At 40.6% G+C, this 11671-nt stretch overlaps 1 protein-coding gene across 1 annotated transcript in view; it reads right to left on the reverse strand.

Annotated features, from left to right (window-relative positions):
- SDHAF3 (succinate dehydrogenase complex assembly factor 3) overlaps positions 1-11671 on the reverse strand; it is a 40451-nt gene that overhangs the window by 27940 nt on the left and 840 nt on the right. The window contains exon 2 of the mRNA XM_005876150.2: positions 11533-11670. Within this exon, the coding sequence (XP_005876212.1) occupies positions 11533-11670 (138 nt within the window). The remainder of the gene's footprint in view (positions 1-11532; position 11671) is intronic.

Genomic DNA, 11671 nt, shown 5'->3' on the forward strand with positions numbered 1-11671 from the left:
CCCCCCCACGGGCCCTGCTCTGTGTGTGACGGGGTAGAGCCATAACCTCCCCATCGGCCCTGCCCTGAGTGTGACAGTGGCGGCGCCCCAACCCCCTGATCGGCCCTGCTCTGTGTGTGACAGGGTGCGGCGCCCCAACTCCCCCACCCCCACGGGCCCTGCTCTGTGTGTGACGGGGTAGAGCCATAACCTCCCCATCGGCCCTGCCCTGAGTGTGACAGTGGCGGCGCCCCAACCCCCTGATCCGCCCTGCTCTGTGTGTGACAGGGGGCGGTGCCCCAACTCCCCAATCAGCCCTGCTCTGAGCCCGACCAGGGGTGCACCTAGGGATTGGGCCTGCCCTCTGCCACCCGGGAGCAGGCCTAAGCCAGCAGGTCATTATCTCCGGAGGGGTCCCAGACTGCGAGAGGGCACAGGACGGGCTGAGGGACCCCCTCTCCCCTCCCCCCCCGGTGCACAAATTTTTGTGCCCTGGGCCTCTAGTAATAATAATAACAACACTACGACAGAAAGAAGGTGCTTAAAATAAAAATAAACTAGCACGAGCGGGCAAACTTGCTAATATGTGTTCAGCACTGTCCAGGAAAAGAGCAGTGAGGCAGGACCCAAGATGCCTTCCACTGCTGACACAGTGAGGCCTGATGAAAAATCTCTCATGCCTACCCATTTCCTGTTATTTTAATTCATGTTTACCAGGCAACCTTCTAAACACTAATTCAGTTTCCCAGAAAGCTTAATAGTCCACCATTCCTTACTTGCAATTCTGAAGTCAAAGAAGTTTAAAAAAACAAAAGCTCTTTCAAAACTTATCTGGCAGCAAATCCTGACCTAAAATAGACATGAAGCCTTTATTTACTGTACTTAATATAAAGAGTCACATGCTTTACTGCAGAAATATTAATGTATTTTATTACAGGGTATACCACCCCAGATTCTATTGGGTGTTTCTTAAAATGCAGTAATATGCCTTATTGCCTTTCTAAAATCTATAAAATTCTGAATTTTGAGACATACTATGAAAGAGAGTTCGTTCCCTGGATCTATAGGTAAATATTCTGACTCCTGAAAAAGGAGAGCCCTCTTCTCAGCCTCCTGTCCCCTACCCACAGAAATGAGTAAATCAGCATTCCAATTTATACTTTAACACAACATACATACACATACTAGTAGACTAGAGGTCTGGTGCACGGGATTCATGCACTGGTGGGGGACGTGGCCTGCGGGATCGGCCCGCTGTGGGAGCAGCCACTCCCCTAGGTCAGCTGAGGGGTGCTCCCACTGTGGGAGCACAATAACCACCAGGGAGCAGCTCTTGCATTGAGCATCTGCCCCCTGGTGGTCAGTGCGTGTCATAGCAGCTGGTCGACAGGTCATTCTGGTCATTACACCATTCGGTCACTGGGCTTTTATTATATAGGATTTCATCAGATTCCATAGTGTGAATCTGATGCCAGTATCTGTCTCTGAGTATAGGTAAAGTCTAATTCCAGACCTACAAGATCAATGACCAGGACTTATAATCACTGCCCTGAATGGCACATACCCACCTAGAATTTCTTTCCTAAGCCTACTGGTTTCCAAGCCACCAAGTGAGCCTGTTTACCAGTCTTCCATCCTCTCTGACTAACCTGCCAAAAGACAAACTAGCTGTTAACTAATCTGCCCTCCCAATCCTACCTCCCTGTCAGCCTTCATGAAACTTTCTACAATACTTAGAAAAAGATGAAAAATTAAAATATAATAGATTTTAACAGTTATTAAGTAGCAACTTAATTTTGATCAAAATAAATTATTGGAGAATCAATGAATAGTATTTAAGTATGACCTCTAAGAAATTAAACATGAGAAGATCCTTCACATTATTTACAAAGACTTAATACTATATCAGATGGATGGCCCAGATGATTCTTTTCTGATCTCAGTTTAGAGCCCTAATGATTCTAAATATGTCTTCTAGTGGTTAGGTAAAAAAGAGTAACTAAAGTTTAATTTTGAGTCTACACATTTTTTTTCAGCAAGACTTTATAGTTTTTAATGTACAGTTTTGTACATCATTTGTCTGAATTATCCCTAAGTTTTTCATTTTTTAAAAGTTGTATTTTATTGCTGAGAGTATTACAGATGTCCCCCACTTTCTTCCCTTTGCCCCCCTCCCCACCTACCTCCCCCTCATCCTCCCACCAGGCCTTCACCTATCTATTGTCTGTGTCCATAGGTTATGCATATATACTTATAAGTTCTTCATATTTTTATGGTAAGTGATATTGATACTGTTGTAATAATCTGGTTATTATTAACAGGAAAGGAGTAAAAGAAAGACCAGATAGTATAGAGGTGCCATTTATACAGCTTTGCTAGAAAGCTGTCATTTAACACTCTCCAAGTCTGTTCCCCACTAATCACTAGGGGAAGGGACTGGACAACAGATGCAGGTCCAGGAAGGTCTGGGTGACGTGGGCAGATGCTTACCTGTCGGTCACACATGGAAGCAAGTCAGTGGCCAGAAAAGGCATGGCCACTGTAAGGGCACGAACCAGAATATTTAAACTCCTAGACAAAGGGAGTTTCCTCTCTTGGCCCTTTCCTTGCGGCTTATGCCTGACCCCTGTTGCGGGGCTCTCACGCCCTATACATAGATTCCATCAGATTCCATAGTGTGAATCTGATGCCAATATCTGATTGTCTCTGAGTATAGGTAAAGTCTAATTCCAGACCTACAAGATCAATGACCAGGACTTATAATCACTGACCTTATTAATTATAGATTTTTTTGTAGATTCCATCAGATTTTTTACATAGATAACCATATTGTATGTGAATAAAGACAGTTTTATTTATCTCCAATCTGGGTGCCTTTAATTGCTTTTCTTGTTTTTATTTCAGTGGCCATTTACAATGTTGAATAGAAGTCTACACATTTAGACTTTTTTAAAATTTCATTTCTAAAACTCAGCAAGAAATCATATAAAATATATAGCTGACATCATTTATTGAACATGAAGAAGTCTAAGTTTAACCTACAAAATTTATAGGGCAAAATTTAAAAATATACAAGGTAACAGTATTTGACTTAGTGAATGTGTCTGCCTCAACTGTTTTGTGACATAAGACTGGTAACAAAAATAGTGAGTATATCCAACTGCATTTTTTAAATAACATCTATTGGCTTTCTTATAATTACTAAAGGAATACATGATCTTTGCAGAAAATCTGGAAAAATCTGAGGTACAAGGAAGAAAATGGTATCCTTAATCATTTCACTGTATCATCAGCAGTTTTCCATAACAGAATTCTTCTAATAGCTGCACACTAACCCACCCATCACATGGCTATGTTATAATTTCATTCTTCTTCCATCACTGGACATCTACACTGCTTTAATTTTTCAGTATTACCATATACATGAAGCACAGGAATTAACAACTTTGTATATAAATCTCAGGTGACCTCTTGTAAGAGGTCATTTTGCCCATTCTTTTATTATAGCTGTTAGTGTTTTCCCTATCCAAGCAAAATAAGCTCTTTTTATACTAAGGCTATCAATCACATATCACATTATCCCAAATATACTCTATGTCTTTTTTTAACTAGTTTTTAATTCAGAAGGCATACATTCTATGTTAATTATAACTATTATAAAGACAAAATGTGCTGTATTTTTATTACCTATTCTATTATTTATAGTAACACATAACCCTGAAACTAACAGGAAAGATTAAAGAGAAAAATCTTATATTTTAGTGATTTAAGCTATACTAAAGTGGTTTAAGCCATTTGATATAGTATTTTTAACTCAGCTCCTAATAAAATTATATCTTGGAGGTAAAAGAATGTTTTGGTCTATCCCTAATTTCAAGGGTAAAATACTATTTCCCTTACTGAGACAACTGAAGTCCAAAGAAACCTTCCAAAAATGACACAGAAAACGTATGTGCCTGACTAGTACGAGAGTTTAACAGTTATATCACAGCAACTTCCATTCTTATTTCATTATTGAAAATATATATATATTTTTTGAGAGAGGTGTGTCAATTAGCATCTTGGGCTAATAAGCAAAATAAATCATGACTTAAACATTTATCATGCTAGAGGTGTAAAAGATAAGAACTTGTTTAACAAGCTTTCCTTTCCCTTAGGAAAAATACAAAAAGTGAAGAAAAAATCAACAGCTCAGATATACAAATAAACTGAAGCAAGCATAATTCAAAGAAAAAAATCTATAATCATTTTACACTGCAAACATTTAATAGCTTTTGGAACCTAATTTCCAAAACCTTAACTAAACTTTCATGAGGTAAGAGCACAAGATTTTTGTCTATCTAAACTGTGGGATACAAATCATTTTATTTTTATAGGCCTTAGTTTCTTCATTTTTAAAATGAAAGAACTGCAAATTTCTAGCCCAAGATGGCAGACTGGAGAAATCACAGGATCTTCTTATTTCTTCTCCCTTCCACAACCTCACTGAATTGATACTAGAGAAATGTGTTAAAGGAGCAATCCATTATGACTAAGAGAACAAAATGGAGCCATCAGCAGCCAAGAGGAATCTTGCAACAAATTTTTCAAGATAGAAAGAGGAATGTAACAAAACAGCTCAGATAGAGGAAACCACAGTTTAGAATACAAAACAGAAAATACAGCTGAAGATAAAGCCAAACTGCCATAACCAAATGAACACAAACTCTAGATAGGTAAAGAAATCAGAAGTGAAAAGCAAATCCAAGGGAGATTAATTGAAACTCTGTAACTCTAAAACTAATTTTCCAATCAACAAGCCTACCTATATGTAGAGTTCTCAGTCAGTTCCTTTTGCTTTACTTGCAAATATGGACAGTTAACCAAATTCACAAGATATGTGAAACATGAAAGAGACCAAATAAAATTTTAAATGTCCCCAGAAGAGATAAATTAAGAAATAAAGAAGGTTGCTCTTTATTATAAGCCCTCCTATACTAATTATTTTTTTAACTACATGTATACATTACTTGGACTTTTTTTTTTTAAGTTTAAGTGAATTAACTGGAAACAAGAGTTTACTAAAGCAATGTGAAGCTCCCTTTGTTTTTTATTTATTTTTTTGTTAATCCTCACCCAAGGGTATTTTCTTTTCCGTTGAGTTTTAGAGAGAATGGAAGGGAGGGAGAGAGACACATTGATTGGTTACCTCCCACACATGCCCCAACTGGAGATCAAGCCCGGTACTGAGGTACTGTGCCCTTGACCAGAATCGAACCTACGACCCATCAGTCTTGCAGGCCAAGCTCTAACCACTGGGAAAAACTGGCTAGGGCAGAAGCTCCCTTTCATTCAATTCTAATACTCCCTACGTAAAATTTCATACATTTATTCTTATTATGCAACCATAAAATATATTTATTTCATAAGATAGTAAGTAAAACCAGTAAAATTAACATTATGCATATATAATCCTTTATCTTTAATTCTGTGCAAAAGTTTACTTCAAATTTTTAAGACTACATGTTATGTATACATACACAATACAGACACCCCTACATACACATACAGATCTAGCATATTGATGCTGTCATGCTATTACCATTATTTTAAATCTGTAAATTCCAATAAATTTTAAATCATCTAAATAAAAGGAACAGACACCTCTATGTTCCAATAACATAGAATAAAGTCAATAATATATGCAAAATTGATCAAATATTGATTTTTTTTAAAAACACCTTTAATTAGTTTATACATAAGCACTGTTATAACATCTCATGACACCAATAAAAGTTAAATGTTCCTAAATAGAAACATCTTAAAAGCTTCACTAAAAATCCAAATACTTCAGAAGTGGAAAAGAGAAAAATTTTATGTTCCAAGGATACACTGTTTCATATTCTTCCTCTTCATCATCCCTTTCCAATCATTGGTTAAGGACCACAATATGGCCAAAATTTTTTAAAAGGTAAAGCTTAATGTAGAAAACATACATGTGTGACATCACCATTCAATAAACCATCACAAAAACACTACACCGAATAACACACAGAATAAACAGTACAACTGAGAGGTCCCCAAATGACTGGCTCATACTTGGTAGATATAGCCCACACACACATGACCCAACTACTGAACAGAGAGGTAATTCATTCCTTTTCCCCCGCAAGCTAAAACACAAACTACAAATCAGGATATTCAAAAGCAACATAATGAGGTCCCCAAATTAGGTAAGAGAGGCGTACAATTATAAAAACTGCAAAATACCCACTCAACCCTAATTATACTAAGTTTAAAAAACTCTAAATATAGGTGACATGCAACTTAATCATACTTTTATCTGATGATCCACTTCAAAGTCATAAATAAGAAAAAGATGTCCCATGTGAGCTTCAAATGGATGGTTACATTAAATTTGAAGCACTTCCTCCTCTCTAAAACAAATATAAAAAAAGTAATAAAACAAAAAAGCAACTGTTATGAGATCTAAACTATCATGCAAATCTAAAGAATTAAACATAATCAAGAAGAAAAAAGTATGCTCCTTTGCAGAAGTAGTTAGGACAAACAAATACAGAAGAAGAGAACAGAACAACAGTTCCCGCATACTACTACTTACCTCTGCACATTATTCCCTCTTTCTAGAAAGTCTTTTTCTTGACACTTTCAAGTAACTTTGACTTGCTCAAGACTCAGCTTTGACATCACATGTGGCCTTCAACTTCCTCCATCCCCTCCTTGCTTCCATAGCAGTTAACAGACAGCCTTTCATACTATACTAGAGGCCCGGTGCATGAAATTTGTGCACTTGGGGAGGGGGTCCCTCAGCCCGGCCTGTGCCCTCTCGCAGTCCAGGAGCCCTTGGGGAGCAGGCCTAAGCCGTCCATCAGACATCCTTAGTGCTGCCTTGGTGGCAGGAGAAGCTCCCGCCACCGCTGCTGCACTCGCCAGCCATGAGCCCAGCTTCTTGGCTGAGCAGCACTCTCCCTGTGGGAGCGCACTGACCACCAGGGGGCAGCTTCTGTGTTGAGCATCTGCCCCCCTGGTGGTCAGTGCGTGTCACAGTGACTGGTCGCTCCACCGTTCGGTTGATTTGCATATTAGCCTTTTATTATATAGGATTATAACTAGAGGCCCAGTGCACAAAATTCGTGCGCGGGTACAGACCCTAGGCTTGGCCTGCGATCAGGGCCATCTTCCCCGGCTGCCCGCAGCTGGCCCTGCCACCCATCGCCGGTTCCCCATTCACCATCAGGTGATTGGAACCTGACCGCCGGGGGAAGGGACGGAGAGGTCGGTTGTTCCTGCCTGCTCCCGGCCCCGCCCCCGCTGCAGGTTGCTCTCTGTGTGTGTGGGGCGACTGGTGGGGCGGGGGCCTTGCCTGGTGCCACCCGCCCCCGGTTCCCCATTCGACATCAGGCGATCGGAGCCTGCCGGCCGGGGAAAAGAACCAAGAGGTAGTCAGTGTGCCTCATAGTGGTCAAACGGTCGTTCTGGTCATTCCACCGTTAGGGTCAATTTGCATATTACCCTATTATTATATAGAGTTGTAGATTATATGCTACTAAATTTTGGACACCATGAAAATAAAAGTTATTATTCGTTTTTGTGTCCCACATGACTAGCACTTTACCTGGCAATAGTAAGTAACCAATAATGATTTATAGAATGTTTAAGCCTTTTTAGATTTTCCCAGAAACAGAACTTCCACTATAAACATCCCCCAATAGATGAAGAGCAAAGCAGCCATTTAAGAAAAAGCACAGAAACCAGTTAAGAAAGCAATAGACACAAACAAATGGGCCAAAAAGAGAAAATTATACACAAGGAGTCTCTTCAGAGCAGCTCCTGGGAGCTCACTGTTTTCTATTCTGTCTCATCGTATCACAAATATGTTTTACTTGCGACTTAATTTTCAATGCTTATTCTGATTTCCCTGAAAGTAAGTGGTGAGAAGTTCTTCTCTCCACAACTGGATAAGCACCGAGATAAAAAGGGAATGCACTGTCTAAATCAGCTATACTTCAACACTGAGCATAGTTAAACCTTTAAAATGCCATAATAAATAAGACCCCTGAGCTACCCAGCCCCAACTCCGCTTCTAATAGTTGCCTCCTACAAGACATGAGAGTAAGATTACAATAGATATTTTACCAACCAGTTACCAAACGTTCTCCCTAACAGATTCCCAACATCTCATCCTGCATTTACAATCTTTATCTTATGGTAAGGAATTATATAAAATCACTATTTACTCTGTAAATATGCATTTACAGTTTTATCCTAAAGATAAAAAGGAAACAGTTTTCTCCTACCTACCCCAAATGGTTCTTGAACAGAAACTTTCCAGCTGAATTCCCTCTAATATTGGCCACAGTTGTCCGTGATGACAAATGAACGGAATAGAAACTCTCCTCCTAATACTGAGGTCTCTAATATTCCCAATCCTTCCCCTTTCTTTTTTCCAGGGGTACCCAACTTTGCCCGTTAAGTAAAACACATTCAGAATCCATTAAATTCATAAGTAGTTTCAGAAGTGTGTGAGAGAATCCCAGAGACCAACTCCATGTAGCACAGTAAGTGCACAACTGTGCCACTCTCAACTAGCATGACATAAACATAGGCATCAAGCTTGTAATACTCAGATAACGTGTACCAAGTTTGTAATCATCATTAATTATGTCACTCTCATTAGCTTGATATAAGCGTAAGCATCAAGCTTATAGTAATACTCAGATAACATGTACCAAATTTGTAATCATCATTTACCAAAAGCAACAGAAGTCCATTCCATAACTAGTATCATCACCAAGTATAATCATCATCAATTAGATGTTCTGAAGAACACAAGGGGAAAACGACTCAGAAGGCCGAACGAGTAATATCACTCCCCGTACTGCTGCCCTAGCCAGGGTTTTCTCCCCTCCGATTCATTAGAATCTTCTCTAGCCTCATCCTTGGAAGAAAGAAACTGGCTCTCTTGGTAGAATCCACCCTACTTATTATAACACCCAGACTTAGACTGAGGTACCTTGTAACTGATTAGAATTATTATTTTATCCAAATAGATAATTAGGTTTAAACTTACCTTTACCCAATTACCAACTATAGGATCCTAGCCCCATGGAACACACTTTTGTTCATTAAAAAACAAACAAACAAAAACTAAAAATGCTAGATCAATAACAGGGAAGAAGAGACAATGCTTCCCTACAGAAACATTTCCAATTAATAAATTCAGAATAAATGATAGAAACAAAGTCACATTGGAACACAACGGCAAGATCCATCAGTGAATGCTAAAATTAGTTGGCCAACTTTAAGGAGAAGAAACAGGATAGCTGTACAGCCTCAGAGTATCTCCCCCAAGATACATATTAATTTCAAAAAGGAAAATCGTAACTTTATAGTGGAGAAACTTGCATATATCACCTTAACCAAGTGATCACGGTTAACATCACCAGTAATAATAAGTAACTGATACAACGTGCCCTCTGACATGATGTACTGAGAAGGGCAGGTCGCCCTGGTGGAACCCTTCCCAATAATGCATATAACCAATCTAATCAAGAGAACACATCGGACAAACGCAAATTGAAAGACATTCTACAAAATAACTGACCAAACCTTTTCAAAAAAGTTATGAAAGATAAGAAGAGATTGAGGAACTGTCACAGACTAGAAGAAATTAAGGAGACAGGATAACTAAATACAATGTAGGATCCTGGGTTGGATGCTGGAACACATTAAGAACATTAGTGGAAATAACGGGTAAAATGTGAATAAAGGCTGTAGTTAACAGTACGGTAGCAATGTTAATTTCTTAGTTTTGATTATTGGTTGTATACAATGTTAACTCAAGGGGAAGCTGAATGTAAGACATGTGGGAACTCTGCACTGTCTTTATAACTTCTGTAAGTCTAAAATAATTTAAAGAGCGTTGGGGCTGGGGGACACCCAAAAAGCTGAATTCCTGATACCAAGCCACCTAGGTTGAGCAGCACGTTTTACTTACCCAGTTTTTTTAATGCCTCAGTCTCTCCTCCAGCCTGCTACCAATTTATACTGAGTTCCTATTCCTTCCCTAGAGAGCTTCCAAGTCCTTATACTTTAGGACCTCTCCACGTGTCTTTACTTCTTCCCAACAGAGCTAGACTCTCCTCCCGTCCTGCCACAAACTGGCCTGGCTTGAAAGATGTGACTTAAAAAGCTTAATATCTTACATTGCCACTAACAATTTACAAAGTGCTTTTAAAAACACTTACATGCAAACTTTAGAGGTGTATATTGCAACTCCTATTTCACAGATAAGGAAATAAGATAAGAAAAATGAAGTGATCTGACATATTTATTCATAAATGCCAGAACCTGCGTATGAATCCAGTTCTGACTCCAAGACCAAGTTACCATATTAAAAGATGCCAGTCTGCATATAAAAACATTCACCTTCCCTGGCTCCAGGCAGGCTAAGGACATCTAATAACCATGATACTTAGGAAAGATCTACATTTCACCTTTGTCCTAACTGTCCCTCTTGCAAGCCTTGAAGATTCTACAATCACGAATTCAGTGACAAGGTGGTGTGTTCATCCCAGCCTCCATGATTTTTTAAAACAGACTCCAGTCATCTCTTCAGCCATCAACATGTCAGGCTGAAGAATTGCTTACCTCTGTTCTTCTACAAACACTGCTTCTGCTTTCAAACACCTGAGATGTCGCTCTAACCTCCAATTCCATTCATTTCTTGATATTTACAAATCAGAACTAGGGGCAATCCTAGAGGGTCCCGAACCCCACCAAATACTCTGAATACCCTTTTCCCTCACTAAAAATAAAAAAAATAAAAAATTAAAAAAGGTGTGTGTTTGTTGGGGGCGGGGAGGGGGGGAAAGTCAACAGGTTAATCCCTAATGCATGTGTCTGCTTTAAATTTAGTGCAGTGTTGCAGGGCAACGCGACCTGAGACTCAGAAGAAACCAACTTGCACCTGACTTAATTGACCAGCATTTTCCCCCTTCGACGCGTGTAGTCCCCCGGGCTTAACTGACTTCTCTATCAGTCAGCTGAGAGCACTACTGAGGCCACCCAGGTGCACTGAGGTTTAAAACAGTCATGACGGAAACAAGCCTCTAGGTTTGGAAACTCAGAGGTCCCGACCAAACCATTCGTTTATTCACAGGCGCGTGCTCGGTGCGGGGCATGGAGGGGACCTGAGCTCCTCGAGCACCTGACGGTGATTTATTCACTTTTGTGACCTCCCTTCTCACCCCGGCGGCGCCTGCACAGCAAGGGGCTCGCACAGCCGACACGAACCGCAGACGCCGGTGGACCGGCACCCGGTCCCGCGAGGAGCGGTGGGCGAAACGGCCGGGCTGGGGGTGCAACTTTGGGGATAACTTTTGAACAGCTTTGCACTGTTGAACTCAAACGGAACAGGCTGCCGCTGCGTGGGACCCGGGAAAATCGGGTGGGACAGGCGGTCTTTCACGGGAACAAACCGGGACACCTGGGGGGATGGGGGCCGGGGGGGCGCTCAAGGGTGGAGGGCGGAGAAAAGGCGGCAGCACTTGCCTCCCATTCCTGCAAGAACCGCCGGGCCTCGTCAGCACCAACCGCCTTATGTCGCCTAAACTCGTCCTTCACGTACTGGTCGCCCAGGGCTTTGAGGTCGAGGGGCAGCGCGCGGTGCAGCAGCAAGATGCGCCGGTAC

This window comes from Myotis brandtii, unplaced genomic scaffold (assembly GCF_000412655.1).
Source record: "Myotis brandtii unplaced genomic scaffold, ASM41265v1 scaffold48, whole genome shotgun sequence".
NCBI lineage: Eukaryota > Metazoa > Chordata > Mammalia > Chiroptera > Vespertilionidae > Myotis > Myotis brandtii.